A 17,402-nucleotide genomic window follows, 5' to 3' on the forward strand; every position below is an offset into this window, starting at 1 on the left:
TGTAGGCAGAGGGCACGGGCACCGCGAGGCTGGGCTTTCCCGGGCACCAAGAGCAGGAAGCACGAACCTGTTCCCAGCGTCCCTGGTGAACTCCGGTTCTGCCCAGGCTCACTCTGGAAAGCATGACCCTCCTCACTCTCGGTGGGCCACGAGGCGCCCGAGGGCGCTGTCACAACCACAGAGTTCACGGAGGGCTGAAGATTTCAGCCCAGAGCTATATATAAAACTGTATACATAGTTTTTATGCCAGTTACTTTGTGGGTCAGGATTACTGATGTCCACTTTGATTAGAATCATTATTTTCCCTGACGGGGCAGAGAGGGCTGTGTGCAATGTTTTAGCTTTTGCTTTGAATTAGGAGCTAGGGTGCTTTGCGGTGAGTCGCTAGTGGATGCTTAAAAGGGATTCATTCTAAAAGGAAAGGCATATGCTTTGAGCAAACTTGCTCACGAGCAGAGCACGAACCGCGGAACTACGTCAAGGAGGCATTATTTACAATGCATTGGGACCTGACATTTAAGTTACTTTGAATTCTCTTCTCACTGAAACTGCTTGATAGACAAACACCAAGTGATTCCTCAGCCAGCCCAACAAAAGCATCATTTTGATACAATTCTAAGTACAAAAATGCCACCACATTGTAAGGGGACAGGGAATTCGATGGCCAATGAGAAATTCACGACCTGTAGCCTCTGCTCCGAACCCCAGGGGCTTCCTGGGAGGGTGATGTAAGTCAGGCCACAGCTGCTGATGATTCCTTCTTTGTTTGGCCGATCCCTCGAAAACAAGTGTGGCACAGACCTGCCTTCTCTCCTAGGTTCGTTCTTGTCCCTGAAAGGTGTTTTGTGCTGAGGACAGGAGAGGTGGCTTCAGGACAGCCTGACACGGTGCTGCTGGGTTCCTGGAGGAGGAGCAAAGCTGGAAAGGTGCCTGCTGGGGACACTCACGGGGCCTCCTGGAGCTGCTGACCCCTGCAGGGAGGTGGCAAGTTCTGGCGGCTTCCCTCTGAAAAATTACCTTTTTCTTCCTAAAGAGACCTTCCCCCCCCCCCCCCCTGCCATTTTGGGACTGCTGCTTCTCTCTGTTCCACATTTCCCTCTGACCCCGGTGCTGGCTGTCCTGAGGGTGTCACCAAGTCCAGCTGAACTCCAGCAGCTCCTTTCCAGAAAGGCAGAGCCAGGGCCGCCTGGGGAGCCCAGCTTCGAGGATTCTGGAAGCTCCCCAGCCTTTCATCCAGCCCCCGCCGCAGGAAGCCACTGCCACCTTCCCCAGCCACACTCACTCCTGGTGTCACTCCCAGCACGCTGGCCAGTCTTTTCCCAAAGCCGATGCATCTGGACCTGCTGGCCATGCTTCATCAGCCCCAGCAAGGCCATGGCTCCTCTGTGTCCTCCAATCTTCAGGAAGCTTCACCAGCTTCCAAGCTGAGTCCACCCGGAGCTATGGCTAAGGAGTGAAACGGAGAGGCAGGTGCAGGCAGGAGGACAGGCAGGAGGCTGCATCCCCCTCGGGGCTCTGGCGGGGGTCCGGGACAGGACGAGGAAGACCTCCGGGTGCCTGAGAAACCACGCCACTGGCGGAGAACCAAGAGGCAAGACCTCAGCTCCACACGCAGGTGGTTGCCAGGACCCGAGCTCGGAGGCCGAAACAGCACCAAGCAGCTCCTGAAGACGCCGGGCAGGTGGCCTAGCTGGCCACGTCTGCCCACACGGCGGGGACAAGGCAGCCTCGAGGTCCGAGGGTGCACGGGCTCTGAGGTAGGATTGTAGGATCTGCTGCTAGGGGGGCAGGATCTACACAGCATTGGCCTTGGCCGCTCAGAAAACAAGGGCAGTGTCTACACAAGCAGGTAGAACCGAGTAAACACAGTTGCTGCCGGTTTATGGGCTAAGTTTTATAAAAATCCAATCCAGCAAATGGACAAGGTACTCCTCAACCTCAAAAATAAAATGCTTGATAAAATATATTCTTTTTAAAAAGGAGAAAGTTTCGCCACCAGATGGAAATGGAGGTGGCAGGTGACAAAGAGGAAGAGCAGGAGGGGACAGGAAGGTGCTCTGGGGACAGGACCGCGGCGGGCTCCGGGCTCAGACCCCCGAAAGCGAGCTCTGTTTCTGAGAGATGCAAATGACTCTATGGGGACCTCCTGGGCCCATGAGGGCGCCCTGCTAGGGGGCTCGGCCTGGGCCTCTGGCACAGCCAGGCTCACCCCGGGAGTCTGGGGTGTAAGGGACATGCTGATATTGCTATTTCCTGCCTTCATTAGAGGATCTGCCCATCCCAAGGCAGAGGCACCACTGCCATGGGGGGCCATCTCCTACTTTCATGATGACAGTAGGGTGGGTCTGGAAGAAAAGGTAGGCAGATTCTAAGAGGCTTCCCCAGGGTCCCCCTGGGAGGACCAAAGCCTGGAAGAGAGCAACTCAGACAAGCTTGCAGTTCCAGAAAACAGCTGCCGGCCAGCAGACACGCTTCATGTGGTCACTCCAATTCCATTGTTTTCTTTTGTGTTTAAGGACTAAGAACTGACTGAATGCATTTTAGCAGACGTGTGTGTGTGTGTGTGTGTTTGTGTGTGTGTGTGTGTGTGTGTGACAGAGAGAGAGAGAGAGAGAGAGAGAGAGAGATGATTAATGAAGGACCAAAAGAAACCATTTTAAAGGTTCTCAATAGTTCAGTGGGAATGGTGAAGGTCAGTGGGAATGGTGAAGGTCAAGATTAATGCCCCTTTCTATCGACCTTGGATTAGGTCTGCAAGGGCATAATGTTGTGGTGACTCCAGGACCAAAAAAGCAAAAAGGAGAACCTTTCCTGGTGGAGATGAGAACCTGCAGCCTCGGGACAGAGAGGTGTCCCAGCAAAGGGTCAATCAACACTTGGGGAGTGGGATTCCGGAAGTGCCTTCCTGCTTCTGCTCTCAGGATGCCAGTCTCAAAGTCGGCCCTCCTCTTGCCCCCCCACCAGCAAAAAAGACAAGCTTTGAAAACAGATGGCAGGAAACATAATCATAAACCCCGGATGCCTTCTCCCTCCCTCGAGAAAGTTCCTTCTCTGTGAGCATTCGTAATGTCCAGGAGGAATGAGAGAAACACACACACACACACACGCAGCTTCACCACCGACCAGTGGCCACTTATTAACCAGCTGCCTCAACAAGCGTGGCCTGCAGACCTATTCTCACCCTCCAAAGAAAACACGTCTCTAAGATACTGAGCGGCTGCTGGGCTGCACCCCTCAAGGCGATCGTCCTGCCCTCGCGGGTCCTTCGACCTCAGCGAGGGATGGTGGGGCTTTTCCCAGACGCCGGTGAACAGCTGGGGCCGGGAGGCTAGTTGCCCAATAACTTTGGCCGCCCCAGGTTTGTTGGTACTTCCAATCCTGTGTGCAGGGTGACCTGGAAAAGACGACCCAGTCAGTGAGGATGGGGGAGGCCACTACGAGAATCCTGAGTGCTCAGACAGCCCAGCGGCCGCGTGCGAGGCCCCCTGTTCGCTGGGGTCACCACAGGCAGCAGCCTGAGGGCCTCTCTGTACTGCGGGGTATGCTGTTTATTGTCACCCAGTCTCACTAACGTAATGTCCCCGAGTTCATCCTGAGGAGCCGGTCTGGGCCTGGGTTTCCCACCTTGTCCCAGGAGCCCCGGCAAGGCTGATGCTCCATTGCAGCAGGTGAACGGTTCTCATGGTTGTATATTTGTCTCTGCGTTCTTCCCATGGCCTTCGTTCCTTTCTTACATCTGTTATATTTCAGGCTGCCTCAAAGCCCTTTCGTGAGTGCAGGTACAAATCAATCAATCAGTGATTGATGTAGGCCTGTCAGTATTCACAGCCAGGACTCCCAGAGGGAGGAGGGCTCTGCTAGAAGCTAAGGGTAGTGCCCCCACATTTTTCTCCCACCCTCGCCCCCTCACTGAGCTCCCATTTTGTCTCTGTCCACTTGGGGCCTCCCGAGCCCTCGCCAGCCCCCCAGGACTGGCTCCAGCCCTGAGATCTAAAAGCACAACATTCCTGCCTGCTTCAGGTGGGAGCCAGAGGGGGCAGGGAGGGGTGAGAGGGGGCAGAAGGAGACTCAAAGCCCCTGGGACTGGTCTCTCCCAGCCCCTCTGTGCTTCTCCTCTCTGGGGAAAGCCATACCTGAAAGGCCCCAGCGCACACCTGGCCATCGGCTCAAGCTGGGCAGGGGGCACTGACTTCCTCCTGATGGCTTAACGAATGCCTCCATCGCACCCGTCCCAGAAAATGGAACCCCCACCTGCCTCCCCCTCCATTCCCTTTTCCCCCCTCCCTCCCACTGTGGCTCCACAAGCTGGCAGCTTAGCGCCTCCACTTATCTCAAGTGAACAAGTACGAACTGATCATGCCACAGAGGACGGTCCCCGGGGAATGCCCAAGGGGAGCTGGTAGGTGCCTCTCTGCCCGGGCGGGCAGCAGTCAGCTTCTTTATAGCCCACATCGTCCAAGTGCACTTCGGAGGCCCCAGCACCCCGAGAGGAACAGCTAGAGGGGCTCCCGCCCGGAAGGGTAAGTGGTACCTGCACGTTGCGGTTGAGGCTGAGGGCTGGCATGAACACCCCATCCACATGGCTGAAGGCTGTGGGGCCCTGCTGCTGCCCGTTGATGAAGAAGGTCAGCGTGTGCTTATTTAGGTCCAGGAGCACGCCGACAGTGGCCCCCTTGCACACACCGCCTTCCGTCCTGGGAAGAGAAGCCCCAGGAAGCCCCATCACCACCACATCTAGCCTGGGATGTAGGTGGTGGTTCAGAAGATGCTAGGAATATCCTCACCTAAAACACACAGCCCTCATGGAGGTGCAGGGAGCTGTTCTTCTGGGCTGTGAGACTTGCCTTGAAACGCACTCTCCAGTTAAGGGCCATACAGGAAGACCTTACCCTTCGTGTAAGTTTCCTTACCCCGGAGGGATCGGCTTGTTCAGTCCCTGGTTTCCTGGCAGTCCCTGAGACCTGGGCACCCAGGGAATTGGGGTGTGGATGAGCGGGTCCCACCTGAACAACCGGAGCTTGGAGCCTGGGTAGGGAAGGCTCCTTTGCCCTCCAAGGGAAAGAACTAGCTTGGCACCCGTTATAGTTTTAACCAGTGAGAACGTTGAGATCCACAAAGAGGCAGAGAACCAGCCCTTCGGGAGATCTCGAGGCCCACTCGACTTCAGCTGCTCTCCGAAACATCCCAGGGACTCTTGAACAGCCATGCGTGGCAGGGGACAGATGAATCTGGAATCAAGTCCCCTGTCCCGAGTTGCCATCCCATGAGCGCCAGCGGTGGAGCCTTGAGACTAAATTGTGGAGCTCTTGATAAATGTCTGTGATCCCACATTCGGCAGTGGTGGGAATTCATATCGGCCCGCGAGAAGCATCTCTTCAGATGCTCTCCCCAGGCTCCCTGGCTGATCCGCTTCCTGTCCGTGGAAGAAGAGGGTCCATCAGACTCCCTTCCCTTAGCTGAGGGCTGAGGGCTGAGGTCTCATCCTCCACCCCAGCTGCTCGGCTCTGATGAGAAAACCATTTTTAGCCTTTCCTGATGGGTCAGGTGCTGATTAGCTGGGGGCTGATGGCATGGCAGAGAGCACAGGAAAGTCGTGAGGAAAACTCGGTGCGCTGACGGGAAAGGCACTTCCCAGGAGGTCAAATTTCCCCAGGGCGGGAGGCGTGGGGTGGGGGTGGGGAGCGTTGTCAGGACCCCAGGACAGGATCCTGCAGGTGGGAAAAGGGAGCTACGACCGGGCTCCTGGTGCTATTCAGACACTGACCGCCGGGTGGCGGTAGAGACCGGCGTGAGGCGCAAACACGTGATTCCCACCCAAGCGCTGGCTGCCCCAGGTTCATGGGCACCCCACCGCAGCACCCCCCTGCCAAGAACCGGAGGACTCTGAGCCGAGTCCTGACAGCGCCGCTAAGTAGCCCTGTGACTTGGGACGCTTGTTTCACCTAAGCCCTTGGTCTAATGGGTAAAATGCCAATCACAATAGTACTTTTCGGAGGACTAAGGGAGATCATGGAAGTCAGGTGCTCCCTACAGCCTCAGGCACCAAGTAAGCTCAATAACGCTCCGTTATTACCCCCATCAGCCGTGTATCTGGGCACCATTTGGTTTAAGCAGGTAGAGATGGAGCTGGACTCCACTCTTCTGTGGTTTGGGAACAGCGGCGGGGGGTAGATCCAGTGCCGGGTCAGCCCGCAGCACCTGGCAGCCTGCAACACCCAGTCAGCCTGCAGGGCCCAGGCAGAGGGGACAGAGGGACGAGGTGCTACCCTCCCGCAGGCCTCCAGAGCTAGAGGTCACTGCCAGAGAAATGGCAGGTGGGAGAGGTGCAGTCTGCTTCCCTGGGGACCCTCAGGCAAGTCCCTGCCCCAGATCAGGACTCCTGGGGCCAGAACACTGAGAGCCTCCAGGCTCACTGACATGGCCTAGAGCTGGGCCCCATGAGGTTGGCTCCTCCTGGGGAGATGGCCCTGAGCAGGCCAGGAAGGAGATCACGCGGGGAGAGGGCAGCTCCAGGTGACTACCATTCTTTATTTCTGGGCTCCTTGGCCAGTGCTGGCCTTAAAAGGTTTTCCATCCCCCACCCCCACCCTGGACACACAGGCCAGGTGTGAACACGGAATCCCTGGGTGAGGAGAAAGTAAGCACTGAGCTATGATGGGGGGGGTGGGGGGCCCACTGCCTTCTCTGAGGAGAGAGATCAAGGTGCCCACAAGTCCCTGAAGGAGCCCAGGTATCAGGGACATCTTCCCAGGGCGACCCCAAAGGACCCATCTTCCTGTGTCCGCCCTGGTAACACCACTCCCAGGCCTGGCCTCAGAGTAAGGCAGCCCTGGCAGGGCCCTTGACAGAGTCCCCGGCAGTGAGCACCCCAACAGTGCCTGCCACGCCCAGGCCTGCCCTTTTGGGGGCACTGTTCTTGGGTCAAAGCCCACACAAGGCTGGGCAGTGGGGGGGGGGGTCACTGCCAGGGCAATGGCACCTGCTACGTCTGTAGAGACATGGTCACAGCCGCGAGGACACCGGCTGTGCCCCTGGCTGACAGTGTCTAAAGGGAAACGGAGCAGAAGTGGGAAGGGAGTGGCAGCCGAGGAACCTGGCAGAGCCTGGTCCGTGTGGCTGGCCGGGTGACCTGTAAAGCCACATGCCCTGGGGCCACTCTAGTCTCTGTTGCATGCTGTCCCTTGGGCACACACTCACTTCTCCCTGGAAATGGGACACCCAAGTGGCTGAAAGGCCTCCCCCACATTCCTGATGCCTAGCAGAAGGGATGCTGTCCCCCACAGGGGCCTCATTCCCCAACTGCCTCCCCCCCCCGCCACTGGCAACGCACCTGTTGGTGTGGGAGTTGCAGTGCATGAACCAGCTGCGGTTGTTGTCCACGTACATGGCCCAGGCCTTGTCGTCCTTGCCCAGCATCATGTCCTTGACCACGCTGGCCCTGGCCACCCCGAAGGCGGGGTCTGGGTGGTTGTCGTACCGGTCCACGTGCAGCTCCCAGTAGTGCACGCCCTTGGAGAACGCGGCTGTGCCCAGCACCACCCGGTCATCATAGCTGCTGCAGGTGGCCGTCTGGTTGTCATTGGATAAGATGATGTCCCGGTGCCCAGAGTTGGGGTCAAAGGTGAACCAGGCCACTGGAAAGGAAGGAAGCAGAGTCAGGGATGGGACTCGCTAGCAGTCTCCGACCTAGGCTCGGAGACAGACTCACTCACCCACATCTCCCAGCAAGGTGGCATCCAGCATCACACACGCTTTTCCCTGTGTGATTCCCAGGCACACACAGGGACACACGCGCACACACGCGAACACACACACACACACACTCCCCGATCTCTGTTCACCCCAGCTCTCGGTCCCACGAACCCAGCCTTGCCAAGGAACACAGACATTCGAGCCCCGGAGCCCCAAATCTAAATGCATTCTATGGAGTCTTGGTTTCCGACACCCTTCCGTTACGCTTCCTACGCCGTTGTAAGTTAAAGAGGAAGGAGGTAATCCCTGCCCCACTTTGTGGGTGTGGGATCTGAGACCCGGAGTGGCGAAGTGACATAACCAAAGTCCCCACGCTCCATCCTCCTGTTTTGCAGTCCTCCTTCTGTTATCCTCAGGCTGCGGGACGTGAGGTCCTGACTCTAGAATTGTGACCACAGTGCTCAGGGCAAGAACTACCGTTCTGCAGGGCGGAGGGCACCTAAGGTCAGAAAGCTGGTGATCTTCAGAAAAGCGTCCCCAGCCATGCCCTTGACAACAGCATCTGCCCCTGCCCTCTCTCCCCTGCGTCCTGGGGAGACAAGCCAGGCGTGTCACATCTTCCTCAGGGCGACCGCAGGATGTGCTGGGATGCACGATGACGATAAACAGGATTGACACCATCCTGGGATGCCCGGGTTAGCAGGGCAGGCTCTTGTTGGGACATGTTCTTTATTTACATCATCTCTTCTGCTAAGGACACAGATGACCAACATCCCACTGATGCTGATGTGCTCCTCTTGCCTGAAACCTGAAAGGACGCAGCTGGGTATGTGAGCCATCAGATCTGGGCTCTCGTGCCAGGTGTTCGAGGGATAGTTTCCCACTGGGGGGAAGGTCAAACCCAGGGACTAAGTGGCCTTTTCTCCAGGTCTGTCCTATGCAGTCTCAGTCTCTGGGTCTCCCTGAGCCTCTCACATCCTTGTCTCCTTTCCCACGCCAGCAAATGGGGTGAAGAAATGGCCTTTTTTTTTTTTTTTTTTTTTTTTTTTTGTGGCTCATGAGTAGGGAGAAGTAGGCAAGGGGCCGTGGTGAGAAGGGCAGGGACAGGGCTGGGAGGAGACGCATACATTTCGCTGCTGCTGAATTTCCTCCATCCCTTCACTCCCCTGCCCTGCACAGCTGATAGTCTCCCCCCACCCCTCACCCCCTGCCATCCTCCTTTAGAAGCTCATCCGCCCGTGCCTGAATCTGGTCCTCCCCCAGCACCCCAGTGCTCACCGTCAGATGTCTGCAGGACTACAGTTTTACTATAAGGCCCGACGCCGGAGGAGTTGAAAGCCTTGACCCTGGCATTGTAGGTACTGTTGAAGTGAAGACCATCGATGGTGCACAGGGTCTCCTTGCCCACATACACTTCCTAAAAGATGGCCAAGACTGCTCAGGAGGTGCCTCCGTTATTTGGAAAGTTTCTCTTAGCAACATGTTGACATTCAAAGTGCTAGCGCCTCAGCAGAGTTCTTGAACAAGGGACATTTGGAGGACTGGAGGCAGGGTCATAGACCGTGTCCAAGTTGGGCACAAACTCTACTCCTGGCTGGCCAGACCCTCTGCCCGTGAGAATGTGAGGTGTGACGGGGTCTTAGGGAGGCGGGGAGGGATGGCAGGTGTGTAGCCAGCTAGGCAGCTGCCCGAGAATGTTCTACCTCTGCTGAGGCCAGCCGATCAGATAGAACCCTGGATCCCAGGGACACCCACTCCTCCAGGAGGGGTGGAGGTGCAGAAACCCCCACCTCCTTCTTGGTTGTCGGTGGGAATTTAAGCTAGCGAACATGAGCTAAAGCAGCTAAATAAACAAAATAAGGAATACTTTTAAAAGAAGGGTCATCACAGGGGCGCCTGCGTGGCTCCGTCGGTTAAGCGTCTGACTTTGGCTCAGGTCATGATTTCGCAGGTTGTGGGTTCGAGCCCCACGTTGGAGCCTGCGCTGACAGTGAGGCGCCTGCTTGGATTCTCACTCCCTCTCTCTCTGCCCCTCCCTGACCTGTGCTTTCTCTCTCTCTCTCTCTCTCAAAATAAATTAAAAAAAAAAAAAAAAAGAAGAAGGGTCATCACCCATGATGGGAAAAAGTGGACAGAGGAAGGGCGTGACCAAGCACAGGTGGGTTCAGGTGGGTTTGGGCCGGTATCGCTTCTGGATCGAGAGGGGCATTCTGCCCCCCTCCCCAACTTCCGCCACCCCTGAGGTTGCCATCTTCCCCTCGTTGGCCCCCCTGCCCCCTGAACGGCTTTGCTCATGGCCTCCTGAGAGGTGAGACATTTCTGCAGGGGACCCCAAAGATCCGTTAGTAGGGATTGACTTTGTTCCCCACTCACTTCAAACTTACCTTTGTCCTATTAACTCCCTCAAATGCACAGCCCTGCACCCCGTCCTGTGTCACCATTTCTACTTGGTCTAAAACATCTTTCCTCTCTCGTTGTCTAGGGGGTTCACTCTTCATTTGTTATGCCAAGTCATTAATAATAACAGCTGGGTGCAAGGCATTGTGTAGGGCATTTTAATCCTCACACAACCCTTGGATGTTGTTATTGGTTTGTTGTTGTTGTTGTATTTCATACAGAAGGAGACTCGGAGAAGGTTGGAAACCTGACCAAGATCCAGATGAACCCATTTGGAAGCCAGGGTTCAAATCCAGGCCTGCCTGCACTGAAAGCCGACACTCTTCCCACTTTAACAGGTGGTTCCTCATAAATTCTAGCCCTTGTATCCAGCTTTTGCTGGTGCCTATGTCTCGGAGGGAAGGGGCCATCAGTATGTGAGCCCTGTGGCTGCTTCTTTTAACATCCGGAAACAGTCTTCCCTTCCCGTTTCAGAAACAGGGGCTCTTTTCCTGGTTTCCAGTCCAGGAGTTCTTTCCAACCTTAGCTTCTCTGCACAGCCACGACGACTGAGGTTCTGAACCCAGTGAATGATCTGCCATTCCTCAACTCCTCTGTCCCCTAAATTGCCCATATATTCACACGGGACCCAATAATTCCCAAGGGAAGGTTGCTATTATTTCCCCAATGCTTACGTTCTTGTAGGGTAGGTCTCAAACAGAAAATGAAATGGCCTATGCATAAATCCCTTTGAGAGAAACAAAAGGAATATTGATCTTCAGCAAGATTTGTTGAATGGGGCAGCCCCCCAGGAGAAGGGATGTTGGAACTGTCATGGTTGCAGTGCTTTGTTCCGGAACATCTTTATGCAGTCTCCTCGGGAATGGAAAAGGAGGAGCTCTAAGAAGACCCTGGTCAACAAAGCAACTTGACAGTGACCTGAACTTTGCTGTGTGAAAACTCAGGGAAGGGTTCTTTAGGGGGCCTGGCTTTGGGGGGTTTCTACCGGATGGGGGAGTAGAACACCATTTTCTGGCTCACTAAGAGCCTCTCTTGTCCCCATGACATTTCATCCCTGGAAACACGAAGGTAGAAGTTCATCTTAACCCAATGGCCATTTACCAAGTGGCTGTCCTCACCCACAGAGCACCTCGCCAGGTAGAACAGTCAGTGACCCAGGCGGGGCAAGGAGGGATAGAGCCTTGAGGGAGTGGCGGGGGAGGGGGGGGCGGGGGGGGAGCCTGCGTGAGCGGGGATATCTGGGAAGGTGCTGAGGAATAGCGGGACTGCACTGGTGGGGTGAAGCAGGAAGTAGATCAGGGCAGGGGATACCTTTTCTGAGCTCTTCCTCTGCCTCAGACCTGTGTCAGTCTCTGCAGAAAGGCCATCCTAAACTTTCTCTGTGGCTGTCACCTCTGCCTGCCCCAGCTGTCCAGACGTAGCCCCCGACAGAGAAGCCCCATTTCCCAAGGTTCCAGACCCACCAGCCCTCTGTGTTTGGGCCAACGCCCTCTAGGGGCAGCAATGGAGCCCAGGGCAGTCCAGAGGCCTCCGCGTTAGGACCCCCCAGTCCAGCATCAGGGCCTCACCCGGAACTGGCCCCCGTCGCCGTCATCCAGCTCCAGGATGTAGCCGTCCACGGGGCTGTGGGTGAAGGGCGGCATCCTCCAGGCCAGTGTGACACTATTGTTGTGGGTGCAACACTTCTCCAGCTGCAGCAGGGGGCCGGGCGGCACTGTGACAGGAGCAGGAACGGCGGGTTCAGCTCACGGATCCCGGCAGCATGCCAGACACCTGTGTGGACTCTCCTCCCCCATCTCAGGGTCCCCCGGCCCCCAGGAGGAACAGTGGCGCCACCCTGCGGTCCCTCCCAGCCTCTCGCAGGCACACCTCACCTCAGCCCCGGGATCTCAGTCTCAAGGCTGGCAGAGGGAGGGTGGGGGCAGCGAGATCTCAGGTGACCGTGCACTTCCAGCCTGTCCTGGAATCTGGGGTGGGAGGTGGGAGAGGCATGGCCCGTGCCTCCACGACTCTGCATCTGGAGCCCCAAGGAGGAGCCCCACCTACCCACTGAGAACCCCTAGTTTTGAGTCTCAGACCCACAAGGAGCCCGTGAGGGTTGCCAACAGAGCCGGGTTCCAAGTGCCTCGGAGCCACTGCGGGGCCAGCGTGCAGCTGACACTAGGCTGGGAAGGTGCTGGTGGGGTGAATTCAAGGACACATTTAAACCTTTGGCTGGAAGCACGTTAGAGGCCCAGGGAACCAGAGCCGGGAAGGAGAGGCAATCAGAGTATCCAGTGGTCAACCCTCGGAATCAGGGATTTGAATCAAATGTTATCATGGTAAGTTCTGTCACAGCAAGATCCGGAGAAAGTTTTTATATTCTAGCCTTGTTCCGGCTCCGGAGATTTTAGAAATAAATACAGTCCACACTGACAGTTTTTAAAGGGAAAACTGCAACATCAGATTTGTAAAACTTCCAGATTTCCATTTGGCTCCTGTTATTAGGGGTGTCTCCCTGATTTCCTCCCATGGTTTAGCTGGGTGCAGCCCTGTCTTACTTACAGACTTGGTCTCAGGGCTGGCTGAGTGTAGCTGACTCCCCTGGGGCCTCGGTTTACAAACAGGTAGGGGTCCCCCTCTATCCCTAGGCTCTCCCACGCCCTCTGTGAATCCCTCCCGGAGCAGCGTCCAGAGCGGCTCCAGGCCTCCACCTTTGGCACCTCAGCTTTCCCGAGCCCCCCTGTCTTCTGCCGCACCCCTGCACACTCTGCCAGGCTCCTCCTGCTCCTCAGCACCACGTCTCATTCACACCTAGGGCAGGCAGCCTTTCCAAACCTGGCCCGAGGTGCAAACCGAGTGTGGGAGGGAGCACGCAGATGTGCAAGACTCCTGTTTCATCTTTGGCGTAAAAATGGCCACACGTTTGGCGGGTAAGGATTTCCTGCGCTCACAGATTCTGCAGGTGTAGCACTCCATCCTTCGATATTCTGGTTTAAAAAAACCAAACAGCTTCCTTGCCTCTCCTGAATGTGGCCTCGATGCCTCTGGAGAGGCGGCCTTTGGATCAGGACTGGTTTGGGCCATCGCTTGCTACTTTGTAACCTGGTGCAAGCCACGCAACTTTATCTGACCCTTAGCCTGTGTCCCTCGTGGCTCTCTGAGCTCACCTCCCAGCCTCCTCCACCTTGTTCATTCTGCTCTCACCTCTGACCTTCTTGCTCTTCTTCTTGGAACCCAGAAAATGGATTCCTGCCTCAGGGCCTTTGCATTTGCCACTCCTCTGCCACCTGGAATGTTCTTTCCCTATATTGCATCTCTCTCCCCTCAAAACATCCCGCTTTCCCCAAAAGCCTCTTTTGGCCATGAGACGATGTATCTGTGTACTGTCTGTTTACTTTTCTGGAATATCAGCTGAGTCTTGTGAGCGAGTGTGTTGACTTGTTCAAAGCGATGTCCTGCACCTAGAACAGTGCCTGGCACAGGGTGGACACTCACTAAGTGTCTGAATAAACAAAGAACCCTCTTTTACAAAGGAGAGAACTTGGACTCAGACTGGGATGCCACCCGCCCTAGGTCCTCCAGCTACCCAGGGTGACCCAGGCTGAACTGGGACTTGGGCCCCGGCCTGTGACTCGGGCGGCCTTCCCCTCCCGCTCTGCCTCACTCTGTGTGTCACCCGTCTTCTGGTGACACTAAGCTGCCCCCCTCAGAGTGGATGCCCCTTCCAAAAGAGGCACAGACAGAACTGGGCCAACCACGGCTCACCCCTACATTTCATCTGGATGAAGTCCAGCTGGTGGATGGCTTGCAGCAGCGGCTCGCTGTCCAAGGTCAGGTCAAACTCCGCAGACACTTTTGGCTCCAGGGCGCCTTTGACCCACTGCTCCTGAGACACCTGGACGCGCTTGATCAGAGCATCCGAGATCTTAAAGGGGAGCACAGAGTTTAGGGTTTCGATGTGCAAAGGGAAAATCATGCAGCAAGTGATGGGTTAGGAGGAGGGGCTTGGTGTCTGTGGCTTGGGGACAGGAAGGGGCTGTGTCAGCCGTATGCTCTCAGGCCAGCCAGGGCAGGGAGTATATGATCCCTGCCGGCATGCCACCGTGCAAATAAAAGTGAACTGTATTGTTTAAATCGTATTCTAAAAGGGCAATAATTTAAATATAAAGAAGAACCTGCTATCTAAAGGTATCAGGTGGGGCGCTCGGGTGGCTCAGTCGGTTGAGCGTCTGACCCTTGATTTCAGCTCAGGTCATGATCTCATGGTTGGTAGGATCGAGGCTGGAGTGACAGTGCAGAGCCCGCTTGGGATTCTCTCTCTCTTCCTGTCTCCCTACCCCTCCCCTGGCCTCTCTCTCTTTCTCTCTCTCTCAAAATAAATACACATTAAAAAATATGAAGATATCAGGCCAAACCGTTTTGTGAAGCAAATACGCAAAAGCATTCTTCCTTATACTGCTTTTGTGAGATCCAGTACTTTGCAAAGTGAAACATACTAGCAGTTCCTCCCAGGGTCTGAAGAGAGCGCTTCCTGTATCCCCGGAATTTTGAAGCTTGCTCCCAACAGTGTGTCCTCCCCCTCCTCCCAAGTTGCTCCAAACTGTCCCTCCATTGCACTCCCAGCTCTGCTGTCTTCCGCTGGAAAGTCCTGCTCATTCAGACACTTACATGTCCCTGTCGAGCCATCCTGTGAACCCTTCGTGGGGACTAGTGAAGGGGGCCATCATTTCCCCATAGATGGAGGGCTGAGCCCCTGTTACTGCCCTGTCCTCTAGAGATGCTCGTGGCCCTGAGTCAGCCTGGCTGTTGGAGGGATGCCCTGGCAAACCTGCCTGGGCTCTGCAGGCAGCGGCCATCTGTCCAGGCCTGTGGCACTCCGCACATTGAGGTAATGGGCCGTGTGGATTCTGCTAACTCACTTCCTCCAAGCCTCCAGCTTGTTTGGCAAAGACTGTCCTTTCCCATTTGTGGAGAGAATGTTGAGTTGGGGTCTCTGGAAGTCAAAGCATAAATGCACGACACGTTGGCCCTAGGTATTATGACACTTGACCTCCTCTTTTAACGAGGGCACAGAATCAGGGTCACAGCTAGTGAGAGTCAGACGAGACGAGAACCTGGGTCTTCTGGAATCTCTGAGCAAGGGAGAATCTACTCAATTCCAAGCCACTGGTAGGGACCGTCCTAAAACTCTGGATAGCTTAGGAAGCGGCGGTGGATTTGGAGGCAGGAAGCCAAGACTCCCTGGGTCCTCCCAGTGCGCAGGCTCACCTGTAGGAAGCCAGAGGGGTCGTTCTCCTTGATCACCTCTAGGCAGTACTCCATCAGCCCGGTTGACTGACGCAGCTTCAGTGTGCAGTGATTGATCTGGTCCCAAACCATCTGTGATGAAAAGAACCCCTAGTAACCATCTCATCAGAGGAGGGGCAGCCAGGCTGCAGTGGAAGTTGGAGAATTAGCACAGAGAAAGCCCTAGACGCTGCAGCGCTGGTCTGCGCCACCTTGCACCCTCGCCTCTGGCTGTTCTGCTCCTGAGCTCCACGTGCCCTCTTCCTTGGGGAATAAACGGACCCACCGCCCAACAGAACAAACTCTCTGCCTGAACCCTGGGCACTAGAGAAAGTGCATGGTCTGAAACTGTCCATGTGACCAGTGACCACCTCCTGTCTTACTTTTCATCGTTGGTGGTCGTGGATAACTCCATGGGCTCGGCCTCTTCACTTGGAAACCATGGGCTATCCCCAACACGCATTCCTCCTTTCCTTGAAAGTAATATTTCCTGCTTCAGTTGGGAAATGTCTATGAAATCGGTTGAGCCGTCAAGGCAATGAAGCCGTCCTCTGTCAACGCAGAGCGTTCACGGCACCTGCCCGGAGCAGGAGCCCAGCGTCCCGTGAGGGGACACCGTCCCCTTCCCGTGGTGGATATTTAACAACGCAATAAATATTTAATATTTAATAATGCCATAACAATATTGCATTATTATTGCTGCTTATCGAATGTGTGAGATGTTAGAGAGGGCCTGAAGAAGGTGACAGAGCTAGCGACCCGAACAGAGGGCGGCCTCACTACGGTCACTGGTCACTACTGCTCTGCAAGCTGAGAACAGGCGGAGTCCCTTAGATGGAAAACAGGACTTCAGAGAAGATAGGAGAAGGGTACCTCTGACCTGAGAACAGCAGGATTCAGCGCACCTGACTGTGGCTTTGCAGGGACAGTGTGGGTGATGGCTGGCTTTGGGGAAAGTCACGTGGGTGTGAGCACGTCCGGGGCCGCTGGCTTATCCCTTCCTTGCCTCATGCATTCATTCATTCATTCTCTCACCCACCTAATATTGACCCAGTACCTACTGTGTGCTCCAGTCCACTCGCGGTGTGGAGGCCACGATGGGAAACGAGGGTGTCATCACCCGGGGACGTACCTTCAGCTTGTGCTCTCTCTCTTTGGTGACCTTGGTGAGCAGCTTGGCTTTCTGCCGAGTTAAAGCATCGACCAGCGCATCACACTGAGCAACCAGGCAGGCTTCGTAGTCCAGTCCGTTTTCCTGGGGGGAGCAGAGAGCTTTAGACAGAAGACATGCTGAAACCCGGCCAGTGCTAGCCACGAAGACGTATTTCAGAGAAGCTTTCCCCAGAGTCATCTGTAACATTACTACATTGGAAACAACGTAAATACGAATCAGGAGAGGGTACCATGAATCCTGGCACACCAGTATGGTGAAATATCCGGTAGTCATTCAAACCTCGTCCGTTGAGAGTTTTTAACGTCTTGGAAAATGCTCATGAGAGACTGGGAAGAAAACAAAAGGGGGGCTACAAGTTGCACACAGCATAATTCCGTCCTGTGTGTGCGTGCACACGCGTGTCTACATTGCAGAAGAACATGGCAGAATGGTGAGGTGGTCACCCCAGGGGGGGAGATATTGGTGAACCTTTCCGTGGCTCTCTCACTCTCTACTTTCCAAAATTTCTATAATACATGCTTTTGCTTTTTATAATCGGAAAGCAGGAAAACAACGGAAGACTGTAGGATCTCGGTCAGTCTTAAAAAAGAATCCTTCTAGGTCTCAGAGATCAGCAGGGATCCGGACCTCGTGCTATGACCTCTGGTGAAGCTCTCACACCCAGGAACTCAGAATGTGACCGTGTTTGGAGACAAGGCCTCTGGAGAGGTGATGACATTACAATGGAGTCATTCGTGGGGGGGCTGCTCCAAGATTAAGAAGTCGGTGCCTTTGGTCCGGTCTGTATGAATGGGCCCTCCACGCATGCACATTCGTATAGAGCACACACGCGTGTGTCCTCTCCCCTGCGGACAGCTCCTGAAGCCAGAGA

At 55.3% G+C, this 17,402-nt stretch overlaps 1 protein-coding gene across 2 annotated transcripts in view; it reads right to left on the bottom strand.

Annotated features, from left to right (window-relative positions):
* Positions 1-515: 515 nt before the first annotated feature.
* Positions 516-17,402, bottom strand: part of TRIM67 (tripartite motif containing 67) — a 54,282-nt gene continuing 37,395 nt past the window's right edge. Inside the window, exons 3-11 of one of the 2 annotated variants that reach the window (XM_025915063.2) lie at positions 16,490-16,612; positions 15,340-15,450; positions 13,837-13,996; positions 11,658-11,803; positions 8,971-9,109; positions 7,331-7,634; positions 4,532-4,694; positions 1,283-3,394; positions 516-971 (exon numbers count right to left, since the gene is read on the bottom strand). In XM_025915063.2, the coding sequence (XP_025770848.1) occupies positions 3,329-3,394; positions 4,532-4,694; positions 7,331-7,634; positions 8,971-9,109; positions 11,658-11,803; positions 13,837-13,996; positions 15,340-15,450; positions 16,490-16,612 (1,212 nt within the window). In that variant the 3' untranslated portion in view covers positions 516-971; positions 1,283-3,328. Of the gene's footprint in view, positions 972-1,282; positions 3,395-4,531; positions 4,695-7,330; positions 7,635-8,970; positions 9,110-11,657; positions 11,804-13,836; positions 13,997-15,339; positions 15,451-16,489; positions 16,613-17,402 lie in introns of those variants that run through there. The other variant, XM_086679688.1, reaches the window with a different exon arrangement.

The sequence above is a fragment of the Puma concolor genome, chromosome D2, assembly GCF_028749965.1.
Source record: "Puma concolor isolate L17-30 chromosome D2, mPumCon1.1.hap2, whole genome shotgun sequence".
Lineage (NCBI taxonomy): Eukaryota > Metazoa > Chordata > Mammalia > Carnivora > Felidae > Puma > Puma concolor.